Source organism: Octopus bimaculoides, chromosome 13, assembly GCF_001194135.2.
Source record: "Octopus bimaculoides isolate UCB-OBI-ISO-001 chromosome 13, ASM119413v2, whole genome shotgun sequence".
In the NCBI taxonomy this organism is placed as follows: Eukaryota; Metazoa; Mollusca; class Cephalopoda; order Octopoda; family Octopodidae; genus Octopus; species Octopus bimaculoides.
In genome coordinates this window covers 52,930,879-52,945,117 of record NC_068993.1, presented here as the reverse complement: position 1 = coordinate 52,945,117, position 14,239 = coordinate 52,930,879, and the positions used below count along the sequence as shown (strand labels likewise).

Below are 14,239 nucleotides of genomic sequence, written 5' to 3'. Positions count from 1 at the left end.
TGTTATTATCGTTACTCTCTGTCAAAGCATATTGTATAAGGAAAGGAAGATATGATCTAGCTCTAGCAGGAAATATACCAATGTTCTACTCCTTAATTTGTGATATAATTAGTATAGTTTTGTTTGTTTTTCTGTAATATCACTCTTTGTCAATATGTTTCCTGTACAGTTGATCATGAAAACACTCCTATTCCGTAACACTTTATTGAACAGCTAACTAATTATAATTTTGCTTATCAGAACCTCCCCCTTCACCCCCTCTTCTCTTCTTCATGCTTGCATGGATTGTATCGGTCTTCTTAACACATTGTCTCATCACTTGTTAAAACCCATTGTCATTTCTTTAACCCTTCCGCATTCAGATTACTCTGTCAAATGTAATACATATTCATTCACATTGATTTGAATTAATCATGCATTATCTCAGAGTTTTGAGATTTTGATGGTGTGATCGTTTATGTTTTGAATGACATTGTTATGTAGGTGTGAGAGGCCAGATCTGGTCATTTTGAACATAAAACAGGTAGAAAATATTGCGCTGGATAAGGCCAGTTTAAATGCTAAAGGGATCATGGATCTATGTAGATCACTTCTTCACCCAACTTGTCTGCCACATGCATCACATGTCCATACTAACGCAATCACCTTTCTTACTATAACTGAATTCTCTTGTTTCTGTTTTTCTCTCAGCTTATTTGTACTTTGTCATTCTTGCACACTAACGTTACACATTCAGTGGAACATGCTTGCCTCATTTCTTTCCAGCCTTTGCACATCACCTACAGTTCGTACACACACTTCATATAATCTACACTTAATTCAGAGAAAGAATCTCTTTGTAATCAACAGAAGAACTAGCACTCTGAAATGTTTCTACCTTGATCTTACTCTAGTTACTATGCTCCTAGAACATAGGTAACAGAAGCTATGAACTACATCTAAGGAGCCTTCCAAGAATTGCATGGGTACACCTGCTTTAGTGCCAGTCTGAACTGCTTCTCTTCTAAGATGGTTTTCTTCCTAATTAATTGTGCTGTAACTACTCTTTCTGTTACTTTCATAACCTGATTCATCAGTTAAATATCTTGAGCATTTCCTCTATCCTTGTAGCAGTTGATGATGATATTGCTATACTAGTCATTGGGAATGACTCCTTCCTGTACTACATGATTGACAATGAGAGTAACTATTGCAGATCTTAGTTGGCTGAATATTTTCAACATCTAGGCAACTATTCCTGATGGTCCAGCTGTTGTCCCTGCTTTCAAATCCTTAACCTTTTTGTCACCATATTTCTGTAGAAATATACTGCTTTTGCTTTAATTAATTTCATAAATAATGAAGAAATTAGTAAAATAACTTTGTCATTATTTAGTGTTTAGAGGAAGGTTTTAATTTTTTTAGGTTACTTTAAGAAGTTTGTATCACGGGATCAGATGCAGTTTCAGGGAGTTTAATATGAAAAAGGTTAATGACCATTTCAACCATATAGCTGTTTATTTTAATACTTTAAGTGAATCCTGTTTTTTTGGTCAGTTTTGACAATGAGCATTCAGTTTGATCAACTGGTCCACCTACTCTCTCCCATGAATTTTCCTCATTAGTAACCTCTTATTGTAGCAATCCCATGCATCCTAATTCCATTCCTGTTTCATTTTGCTATTTGTAAGGGTATGTGCACCACTTCCAATATGTGTGTGGTTTTTTTTGCCACCAACTTCCTGATTTATATTGATATCCAGAACACTTTTCTTCTGATCCTCACATTGCAGAGAATGTGCAAACTTCTTACTTTATGCATGTCCCCTTGCTAAATATATCTAACTGCTAGCTTCTCTTCCAGTTACTTGATGTTGTTCCTTGCTTCTTTATGGTTACCTAATGCATGCACACACACACACACACCTCTTCCTATTCTTTCACCTTTTAAATCTGACTTATCTGAGAGGTTAAATTTATTCTAACACAGTAGGCACTATTGCCATCTTTACACACTGTATTAGTGTTATCATTGGATGTGCATGTAAATGTGTGACTAGATTTTTAATGAATTGTTATGCAGCTCACGTATCCAAATGTGTCTATATAAACAACCACACAAGCAAGCAATTCAACTCTTCCATACATATCTTGTTCTGCACTATTTATAGAAGTGCTAAGACTGACCAGATAAACAAAGCAGTGAGCTACTTACTGATAGAAAACAGCTTTGTTTAAGCCTTTATGTTGCTCTGATTACAACAACAGTGTCAGTGTGCCAGCTGGAAGGACCTGACTCTTGGCCTTGCTAGCTTAGTGTACCTGGCTCTGAATAGGTTATGTTGGAAGGTACATTTTGCTGTTCTAAGCAATATGAGCACTACTTAATTGAAAGAAGTTTTTCATTAACTTGTAGTATGGAGTGCAAGTTTAAAAAAAAAAATTTTATAACTTGCAAAAAGTCCAGTTTTCATCAAGTTGACCTCTCCTAGATACACATTTCAGTGGTGCCTCTACAGCCCAATAGTCCAACAATTAATGGTGCACTCACTGTGCTACTTATTTCACATCAGATGGTCATGTATACTACTTATTTATAGTACTATTTAAATCTTGAAAGATATAAACATTACTCCTTTCACGTCCTGTCTTCAGTAAATCAAATAAGCTTCCTCGTTCTTTTGGGAATACAGGAAATTCAATATTTTATCTCTATGTCATATTAATTGTCATCATCATCATCATGTATTGTTTGCCTGCAGCACATTGATGATACTACAACGAAAGTTTTCCAGCTGCCTTACCATTCTTGTCCATTCATTGTGTTCTTTGCCTGCTTCTTCATCTACTGCCCATGATAAAAAGAGCTTTTGTCTTACAATATTCAGGAGTTATCATCTTTCACCTACTTGTTGTAACACTCATTCATTTGTCCAATGATGCCTGTAAGAGATGCACAACATTCTCCTATACCTCCACATTTCAAATGCATTGATTATCTTCTCTTCAAGTTTGTTCAGAGTCCATGCTTCACAACCATAAATGTCTATTGACCAAATGAGCACTTGTGCTAACCTTGTTTTTAACTTAGTTGGGACACTTCATCACATTAATGCTTGATGTAAAAATATATTTATATCAGTGTAGTCATGGTGGGTGAGATTGTTTGACAAGATTGATGTAATTAGTGTGGTTGATGTGATGTTTGAATTATTGTAAGTTAATGTAGTTGGATGACAATTTCCATTCTTTAAACATTCTAATTAATGCAATAGTAATCAGATAATACAGCTTCTTTATATTGACTATATCCCTTCTCCCTTCTCTTTTTAAGTAGTTTAGTCTTCTACCTAGCTTTTAGAAATTTTTGTTACTAGGTGAAGTTAGATATCAAAAGTGACTGGTTTAGAAGTTTGAGGTTTGTTAGATTAGTCATTAAATTAAAACTGTGGATTGACAGAATTGTTGAAGCATTGTGGTATTTAGTTATGGTTCTTTACATTATGGGTTCAAATCTTGTCATAGTCAAGTTTGCTTTTCATCCAGTTGGAGTTGACAAAATTAAGTTTGGTCCAACATCGAGGTTGCAATCTCTTTTTTTAAAAAGAAGCCAAAACATATTACACTGTTATCCCTATGGTAATTTATCTTCTAAGCCAAAAATTTGGTTAGTTGTATCCTCCAGATTTCAGTCCTCTGCTAGAAATAGCCTTTAAATCAATGCAATAGGTTGGCAGCATTCTATCAGACAAAATATCTTGTAATGTTTGTTCTAGCTCTTAGCATTCTGCATTCAAATCCAGCTATGATCACCATTGCCTTTCACCCTTCAAGAGTTGATTAAAATAAAGTATGAGTTAATTTAATTGATTTCCTCTCCCCTCAAAATTGCTGATTTTGTGTTAAAATTAGGAATTATCCATTGACCTTTAACCCTGCTGTTACCATATTTCTGTTGAAATAAGCCACCTTTGTTTCTAGAAAATCTAGAAACTAATGAAGAGTTTAGTAAAATATTTTTGTCATTGTTAAGCTGGTGTTTGGAATTTAAATTTACATGAAATTTTGACAGATGGTTTTAATTTAGATTACTTTAAAACAACATGTGAGTATTATAGAATTGGGAGTAGTCTCAGTAAGGTTGGCATCAAAAGGGTTAAATGTTCATACTTCCTTAAAAGTTGTATGCTGATTTTTAATAATTCCATAGTTGAACTTTTAATGTATAATTACTAATAATTAGAAGAAGATTGTTGAAATTATTTTTGTTACTAGTAATAGCCTAGATCATTTTTTATTTATTTCAACAGTGATATGACAAGTCATGTATTTGATATCCTTAATGTATTCGTGTATCTCACTCAAAGGCTTCATGCTATTCTATGTAAGACATTTCATTTCTGAATCAGCAAGGGAGCATCTATGCAGTCACTCAATCTGCTAGAAATAACAGCTGAATTTCTTTCAAAACCTAATGTTTTGTCTTAAATAACAAAGGGTACATTAAACAAAGTAGTCCCTGGTGTCCAAAAAAGATTGAGTGGTCCCAGCTGGTAATGCATTTCATCAGAGTTGATTCGAGATTAAACTGCAACAACAAAAACAACACTACATTTCAATATGAGGCTCAGTTGAAAATTCCATTTAGTTTCACTATGAGTATATTAATGAGTTCGTGATTAGTTTTCAAAGGTAATGATTAGTTTTCAGATTCCCTCATATGAGACTCCTGTGTGTTGTTTTCTTTGTGATCTTTTTACCTTAGTGCTTTCCCTAAAAAGAAACAGTATTCTTCATCATCATCATCATCGCCATCGTTGTTATCGTTTCCACTACCACCATGTCTAGTTTTTAAAGTGAATGGTTTGTCGTGATCCTGTGTTATTTGTGAAGCTCATCATTTTCAAACCTTTATCCATCATACTTTCTAACCATAACCTATCTCTCTGTACTCTTATTACCACTCACTGGCACTATTATTTTTATTTCCCCACAGAATTTTGCATCATTAGATAAGAAAAATACATGTTTTGCGAAACAGCAAGATATAACTCTGCCGACCAGTGGAGAATATGGATTCCATGATGTTATGATCACTGGGTAAGTACACTGAGAACTATTGTTACATTCTGAATTTCTGTACCATTTCTCTTAAACAGTATTTCCACTATAATAATTAACAAGTAACCTATGTTTCTTTTTGTAGTACAAGTATTCTAATTTACAAATATTTTATTTCTTCAGCTTGTCTTTTGATATTATGTAAAGTTGTGGAGTTAGGCATCTCTAGTAAATGACTTGATATGAAACAGAGTTGAAACTGAAAGAAATATGTAGTGGAAGGACCATTTTAGTCATTTGAAGAACTCTCAAAAACTCATAAATTCACTTTGAGTTTATATATCTTAAGGTTGCAAAATTTTTGTCACAGACTGCGACCTGGTCATTGACATAGGTCCACAAAATAGCTTTTCCATAAGTGCAATTAAGAAGCTTGCTTCCCGACCATGTCGTTTTGGGTTCAGTTCCATTGTGTGACACCTTGGATGAATGTCATCTACTATAGCCTTGGACCTGAGCTAACCAATGCCTTGTAAGTGGATTTGGTAGACAGAAGCTGAAAGAAGTCTGTTGTGTATATAAAATGTATGTGTGTGTGTGGTGAGGTGATGCAAACAGGAAAATAGAACTCAAAACATGTCTATATATATATGCCCACGGGCATATGGCTTAGTGGTTAAGAGCGCGGGCTACTAACCCCAAGATTCCGAGTTCGATTCCAAGCAGTGACCTGAACACTAATAATAATAATAATAAAAGTGTCAATGCCCAAAACTCATGGGCCTTGAGTTACTCTGTAACTTCTGCCAATTATTAATAATGTGTATATGTGTGTGTGTGTGTGTGTGTAAACAAGTGTCATCAATATATAAGTGACGTTGTTCATTTTCAATCTTCCCAGAAAATCATGTCTGGCCATGGGGAATTAATTGTGATCTTGGAAACAAGCAAAGGTTTGTGAGAGAAAGGACATGCAGCTGTAGAAAATGTACTTCGACAAATTCTGTCTGACCCATGCAAACATGGAAGAGTGGATGTTAAATGATGATGATACACACACATACACACAACATGTATGGCCAACCAGGAAAAAGGGGAAAGATTGGTGCTCTCTCTCTCTCTCTCTCTCTCTCTCTCACACACTAAGCATTTATTTTTCCTTGATTAAATATTGTTTTTAATCTTGAGTAATAAGGGTGGAGTTCATAATTGTTTTCCATGTATGAGTAGAGATAATTAAGTGGAGTTAGTTAATGTGGAATTTGTAATATTAGCAGTTGGAGTTTCAACAAGTGTTGTGGGACTGTAATGAAAGAAGGAAAATTTGGAGCACAGGGTTGGTTTAATTGGCATGAAGTCATATTTGGAGGTATAGAGGTCATTGTACTCGGTAGTAAAAAAACAGTTATAGAGAGTACAATATAAACTGTTCATGATTGGGAACTTAGTTCTGAGGTGAGTTACAGTCTTGATTGAGTGGATGTAGTGGGTGCTTTCATCCATGAACAGTACATTAGTTTATGTAGCTGCTCTTTTATTCTTTTACCAGTTTCATTAACTGGACTGTGGCCATACTAAGGCACTGTCTTAAAAGAGTTTAGTTACAGGTCAGCTCCTCCTCAACGAGTGTTCACTTTTTAAGTCTGCTACTTATTCAAATGATGATGATGAGAGTGGTGGTGGTGGTCGCGGCAGTGGTAGCGATGGTAACATACTTATTCTGTCTTTTTTTATCAACCAAACTGTCAAGTAACAGGGATGCAAACAAACCAATACTGGTTGTCAAGAATTGAGAGACAAATACAGAAATGTTTGCATGCACACACATGCATGCACATACACACACACACACACACACACGCACACACACACACACACACACAATAGACTTCCATACAATTTCCATCTATGAAATTCACTCACAAGTCATTGGTTGGTCCAGTGCTGTAGTAGAAGACTCTTGCCCAAAGTGCCACACACGGGGACTGAACCTGGAACAACATGGTTGCAAAGCAAGCTTCTTCACCACACAATCATTCCTTTACCTAAAAAGTATTTCATTACTATTATTAGTATCTGAAACCAATGTTACATATTGAAGACATATTTAATTACATACTCTGATGTCTGCTTGATTAGTTGTTCTAATAAATATCTCTTAATATCACTCACTATACTTCTTGTTTCCAATTTCAGTTTGCAGCAGGCACAAAGTAAGCTGGTTGCATCTCATCCTCTGGAGTTGTCTGAGAAACATGTAAGATTTATTTCTTCTTAGCTGTAAGATATATAAGCCAGTGATGATAATGATATTAAAAAAATGATAAATGTTAAGTGCTACTTATAGATAGAGAATTAGAGAGAAACTGACCATAAGATAAAATACTAAACTTCCTTGTTCTGCTTTTATATAATGGATATCTCTCATCATGAATTTATGGCACATTCTCACTTTAATATCTGTTAAATACCCAAACCAGAAATTGCTTTTTTGTTTAATTTTATTGTATGTTTTATTTTATTTTTTTAAAAATTTTTGTTTATTTATTTACATAATTGATTATTTTATTAAAATTTCTCTTTTCAAGTATGCAGGAAAGAATGAAGCAATGGACTTTGCAAATCTTCGAAAAATTCAAGGGATTCATGCTCCTCTCAGACTGAAAATGGAGAGATTAGCTGTTGCTAAGGTGACTATTGCTTTCATTATTGTCTTTTCTATTTGGAGGGAAGTGAAGGAGAGAGTTAAGGTTTGTTTAGGTCATTTAGTACATAATGGTTTGGCTGTGTACTTAAGATCGCTTCTAAACCACAAGGTTTCAAGTTCAATCCCACTGCATGGCTCTTTGGGCAAGTATGTTCTGCTAGAGCCCTGAACCAGGCCTGGCTAACTCGAATTACATTGTGGGCCACTTTAATTACAGAAAGTATTTTGAGGGCTGCTTGTATACTGACAGAATTGAAAGCATTTTGCTTTCTCATGCTATTATTACAATAATAAATGAATGATTGTTTATTCAACATGAAATATTATTGTTGCAAAAACAATATTTTACTTTTCGTTACAATCTTTATTTTTGATAAAATTTTAAAATGTTTGTTTAAATAAACCCATTTCAAGAAAGTATTAAGTGGGCCGCAAGATAAAAGCCTGCGGCCTGTGGGCCTCAAGTTGGCCAGCCCTGCTCTAGTATCTGCTTTGGCATGGGTTCTACTGCTGGATTGCCTTTCCTAATCCCAAATATGTGTGTGTCTGTATGTTTGTTTACATTTTCACCTCTCTGATAATTGCCCAGCTACAAGTGGTATATTGTTATCATTTTTCCCCATCGACAAATTGTCCATCAGTTTTGCACCTTTGAAGTAAGAGCTTCTCTTACTTAAAAAAATAAGTGAGGGCTAGGAAGGGTGTCTGGCAGTAAAACTATGCTACGATACTTTATTCATTTAACCTATGCTAGCATGGAAAAATTGGATGGAAAAAAGCAAAAAAAAAAGCAAATGAAAAAGTATTATAATTTACTCTGAATTATGTTTCTACCTCTCTTCTTCCAAATATGTCTGGAATGTTAATTTAACTACATAATTTCCCCTGTGACTGTTAGATGGCATGTAGTTATGAAATAGTTTAATAATACATGCTGTTCCTAGGGTGGGTATGGATAAATATTGCAACTGGTGTTTGAAGTTAGGGGATCTCTTTGGCAAAATCACTTCTCTGCTTATTTCCTTCCTCTCTTTATCAGTTAGTGAAGGCATGTGACCTAGTGGTTAGAGTATTGCATTCATGATAGTAAGATCATGGTTTCAAATCCCAGACTCGGTTGTGTTCTTGAGCAAAACACTTCATTTCATGATGCTCCAGTCCAGTTAGCTGTAAATGAGTTCAAGACAATAGCCAGGAAGTTAACCCTGTGATGGACTATCATCCTATCCAAGAGGTAGTGTTGTAATTTCAGTCATTTATATGCCATGGAAAATAGGTTTAGCTCTGGCCTTACCAATCCTAAAGATTATGACAGACTGAAGACTAAGTCTTTATTAGTTGTAATGAGGGTTCTGAATATAAAAATGAAAATTTGCTAAATCTGGCTCTGCCTTTGTTATTTTCTCTAATACCATCATTAATAAAAATTAAAAAAATTAAAAAAAAAAAACTTTATTTGTAAAATAATTAATTTCTTTTCTACTTCATCTAAGTGAAAAATATTTGGCATATAAGATGCATTTTATTTTTAATGTCTCAAAAGATCATTCTGGGTCTTATGTGTGAAGTTGAGCCTTCCTATAAGCTTTTACACGAAAAAATTTTTTGCTTTAATAAAAAATTGTGATGTGTCTCATACACTCATGCAGCTTTTATGCCTTCACATATGGTAATATATGATAATAGTGGTGACAGCTGTTTATAGTGGAAATATATTTTTGCCTTGGATAAGAAACTCAGCTTTTGTTCTCCAGTGGCTGTGTAGAGATAATAATCCATACATTAGAAATTCAGAGGTCTAGCAGTACTTGTGAAGAATATGATGTTGGGGGTCATCATCATCATCATCATCATTATCGTTGTTTTAATGTCCTCTTTCCCATACTTGCATGGGTCAGGTGGAATTTGTTGAAGCAGATTTTCTTAGGCCAGGTGCTCTTCCTGTCACCAAACCTTCACCTGTTTCATGGAAGACTGAAAATGAACAACGCTGCTTTTATGACAGTGACACTTGTTTACAAACATCACATGATGTTAAACATGAGTGCATACACATGTGTGTGTTTATATATATCATCATCGTCATCGTTTAACATCCGCTTTTCATGCTGGCATGGATTGGACGGTTTAATTGAGGGCTGGCAAGCCAGAAGGCTGCATCAGGCTCCAATCTTATCTGGCAAAGTTTCTACAGCTGGATGCCCTTCCTACCACCATATATATATATATATTTTGTTATTGCGATACTAATGTTCTGGTGTAGAACTCAATATATGTATTCTTTCCATCTACAAAATCCAGTTGCAAAGACTTTGGTCAGCCTGGGGCTATAGTATAAGACTGCCCAAGGTGCTGCACAGTGAGACTGAACCTGAAACCACATGACTGGGAAGCCAATTTCTTAACCATACAGCCATGCCTGTCTTGGTAAAACAGCAAAGAGTGTGATGTTATGAGTCATGTATTAGTCATGGGTAAAAGAGCAGAGTAAGTCTAGTTTCATGGGTCATAGCTTGTTTTGCTCCACAGATTCAGGATATCACTTTAGCTACCTAAATAGTGAAGTCATTCTTCAAGCTGCATATCTCCTCTAAGCTGACTAATGTTGGTATTTCCAACATCTCTTATTCCAAATCCTATATGATTCACTGTGCTATGCTGTTCCCACTACACATAAACACACTTTTGGGAGTATTGTCATTGTCATCGTCGTCAACATTTAATGTCTGTTTTCCATACTGGCATGGGTCAGATGGCTTGATAGGGACTAGCAAGGCCAAGGGCTGCACTAGGTTCCATAGTCCATTTTGGCTTGGTTTCTACAGCTGGATGCCCTTCCTAATGCCAACCACTTTACAGAATGTGCTGAGTGCTCTTTATGTGGCATCAGCACCCATGCCAAGGCTTTTTATATGGCACATTGGTTTTCAGATATCAATTCTGTTGTGGTGGGTGGGTCTTCTTGGGTACAGCAATGCACCACATATCTTGGCCCTCTGTCATCTTAGTAAGGGTCAGCATTTTGAGATTGGCCTTCAATACTTTGTCCCATGTTTTCTTGGGTCACCCTCTTCCACAACTTCTCTCTGAAGTAAAACATTTTTTTTTTCAGTTGATTTTATCTTTATAGTACTAACAGAACAAAGCCAATTAAAGCCATGTGATACATCTTTCTAATATCTCTCTATATTTTTTCCTTAATAGAAATTCCTTGACTCTTGTCTAACATTCTGTAATATTTTAGGATTCTTTTTGCGTAAGACCGGTTTTGCATTAAACTTTCTTCATTGGTCTATGTTTCCATCTACCCTATATATCAATGTCAGAATTAACTAAATCCACTTAAACTTACACAAAATTTGAGTAGTTGGAATGTATTGAAAATGTGTGTGCAGCATAATCTTCATGCTGCTGTTGATGTTATTGTTTAGCTTTCAAAAGAAATCCAGCCTTGCCTGTCTCCTTTTTTTGGTGGGGCTTCTAGGACTACTTGGTCTAACGAGCCCTTTCTTTTAACCCTTTAGCATTCATAGTAATCCATTAACTATAATGCTTATTTATCCACATTGTTTCAAATTAATCATGTATTATCTCATAAGTTTGTAATTTTGATTATGTGATTGTTTATGTTTAGATTGACATTGTAGGGATGGTGTGAGAAGCCAGATATGGCCTGTTTGGCTGCTAAAGGATCAAGTCTATAGTGGTGTTATTTGAAGGAGTTTAGCTGTTGCTTGTAACAGGTTAAGCAACTATGTAGTAGCTCCCTCATTTGCTCTGCATATTTGACAGTTTGGTTTGGTTTGATAAAATTTCCTAAGTTTGCAGCACCATATACAACTTACACAGTCCAGGCTAATATGAGGAATTAAATAAACAATTTCTAAGAATGACTTTTCCTTGTTTGTTTGTAGGTGCAACACCTGCCATGCTTACCATCTTCCAATGTGTTACTTGACACTTTGATGGGGAATGATGATATTTTGGAATTTGGAGACATCCTTAATAGTAAGTTTCTTACAATTTACTTATTGCTATGCAAAATTCATGATTAAAATTGTTATCCACTGTGTATGTGTGTGCATTGTTACTCTTCGGCTCTAATTCTGTATTAGACAAACAAATATTCAAAATAAATTACATATGTTCATTTTAAGCGTAACATTCAAATATAAAGTATATGTGAGGCCATAGAAATGTGAAAATGTAGCAAGACTTAAACCTGTGTATCTGCAATAAATTTACTTCCTATTATAACATTTTTATGACAAGACATATTAAATTTTGAGAGCATTTTGAATCCTAGTATGTGCGTCTTTTGTTTCTGATATCTGCATTTTGATTGAACTTTATGAAGCAAAAGATGAGACAACATGTAAATGTTTGAAAAACAAAAACCTTTCAGCAATGCAGATTACAAATTATGTAAAGTGATGTCAATAAATGAAAACAAAGAGGAAAGATACTGTATTACCTTACATAGGTTGTTTAATGATTCTATTATATTTTGAGAAAGATTTCGCTTTTTAAATAGAAGAAAAAATAATCAGAGTTTGGAGAAATGTATTGTTACTGGCATACCATCCTAGTGTGTTGTGACATTTTCTGAAAAATTTGTTTTTGTTGTATAATGCTACAAGTGGTAACACTTCATTGAATTTGCATGAATTTTATAAAAAAAGAAAAAAAGCTATTTGTGATTTACTTAAGTACGATAGTTAGCTTATTGTTAGATTATGTAGATGCAAGCATGGCTGTTTGGTTAAGAAGTTCATTTCACAACCACATGGTTGTGACTTTTACTATAGCCTTGGGCTGATGTGCCTCATGAGGAAATTTGGTAAAAGGAAACTGTAAGAATCCCACTATAGATCTTATGTGTGTGTGTGTGCAAATATGTAAGCATGTTTATATTCCACATTGTCACTGCTTGAGCTAAGTGATGCTGGTGCTGACATTCCTCATCCATTGACATTATGATTGGTTGCACTGCTCTTTCAAAATCTTATGGAATGGAGAAATCACTTATTTTGCAGATGGATAAGATTTGGCAATAGAAAGGTTATCTGATTGTAAAATTTTGACTCAAAATAATTTTCCATCCATAGTGACATAAGAAAATGATTGTTACACAAGCAAATAGTTTAGTGCACATAATGCAGAGATGTGGGTTCAAGTCTACTTTTTCCAAGTATTTACACTCTGTCATATGTTCTCTTTATACTGGCATGTTTATACTATGTGGTTGAGAAACTTGTTTCCCAGCCGTGTTCTGTCCCACTATGTGGCACCATGGGCAAGTGTTTTCTACTATAGCCCTGGGTTAATCAAAGTCTTGTGAATGGATTTAGGGGTTGGAAATTGAAAGAAGACTGTCATGTGCATGAGGGTTGGCAACAGAAAGGGTATTTGGCCATAGAATACTTGCCTCAACAAATTCTATCAGACCCATGCAAGCATGGAGAAGTAAATGTTAAATAATGATGATTTGCTGATTCATCCTTGTTTAGATAACAATGATATTAGTTATTGAAACAGAATCTCAAGATTGACCCCACATATTGCTTGATACCAGCAAAGATTTTAAAGAATTTTCAGTCAATAATAAGATGTGTGTGTGTATGTCAAAGTTACATGTAATTTCTGTCTGTATTTACTGATCTCAGTTTAGTAGTTCTATCTAATTTCTTATTAAATAATAACTGGCATTGAGTGATTATATTGAAAATTGTATAATTGAACCAGCATGATGTTATTCTAGTCAGCTTGCGTCTACCAAGTGTCAGGTTGTGTAACTATGTCTCAATTTGCAATTTGAAACTCCATTCATTACATCAGACTGATTTATGATTTAATCACCTCTGTTTTGCATATCCATAATCTGCTCTGAAAAAAGATACTCCCCGACTCTATGTCTTGTTTTTATAGAAACAAACTCTCTATAAAGTTTCAAATTTATATTTCTTGGTTATTTTCTTGAATTTCAAAAGTCATGCTTTCGTGCACAGCATCATTGTGAAAGTCATTTGATTTAAAACTTGATCCATTAATAAATTGTCTTCAGCTTTCTTTCATTTCCATTCTTTGCTATGAAAATAGTGTTATGACTTTGTCTTTTCTCTGCAACCAATAAATGTTTAACAGCCAATCCACCATGTTGTTAGTAACACCATCATCATCATCATCGTTTAACGTCCGCTTTCCATGCTAGCATGGGTTGGACGATTTGACTGAGGACTGGTGCAACGGGATGGCTACACCAGGCTCCAATCTAATTTGGCAGAGTTTCTACAGCTGGATGCCCTTCCTAACGCCAACCACTCAGAGAGTGTAGTGGGTGCTTTTACGTGTCACCCGCACGAAAACGGCCACGCTCGAAATGGTGTCTTTTATGTGCCACCCGCACAAGAGCCAGTCCAGGGGCACTGGCAACGATCTTGCTTGAAAACCCTACAAGGCCAGTCAGGCGGTACTGGCAACGGTCACGCTCAG

General features: G+C 35.2%; 1 protein-coding gene across 1 annotated transcript in view; it reads left to right on the top strand.

Moving 5' to 3' along the window:
• LOC106877729 (proteasome maturation protein) overlaps nt 1-14,239 on the top strand; it is a 62,635-nt gene that overhangs the window by 22,507 nt on the left and 25,889 nt on the right. Inside the window, exons 2-5 of the mRNA XM_014926702.2 lie at nt 4,976-5,079; nt 7,237-7,297; nt 7,629-7,730; nt 11,662-11,755. Of these exons, the coding sequence (XP_014782188.1) occupies nt 4,976-5,079; nt 7,237-7,297; nt 7,629-7,730; nt 11,662-11,755 (361 nt within the window). The remainder of the gene's footprint in view (nt 1-4,975; nt 5,080-7,236; nt 7,298-7,628; nt 7,731-11,661; nt 11,756-14,239) is intronic.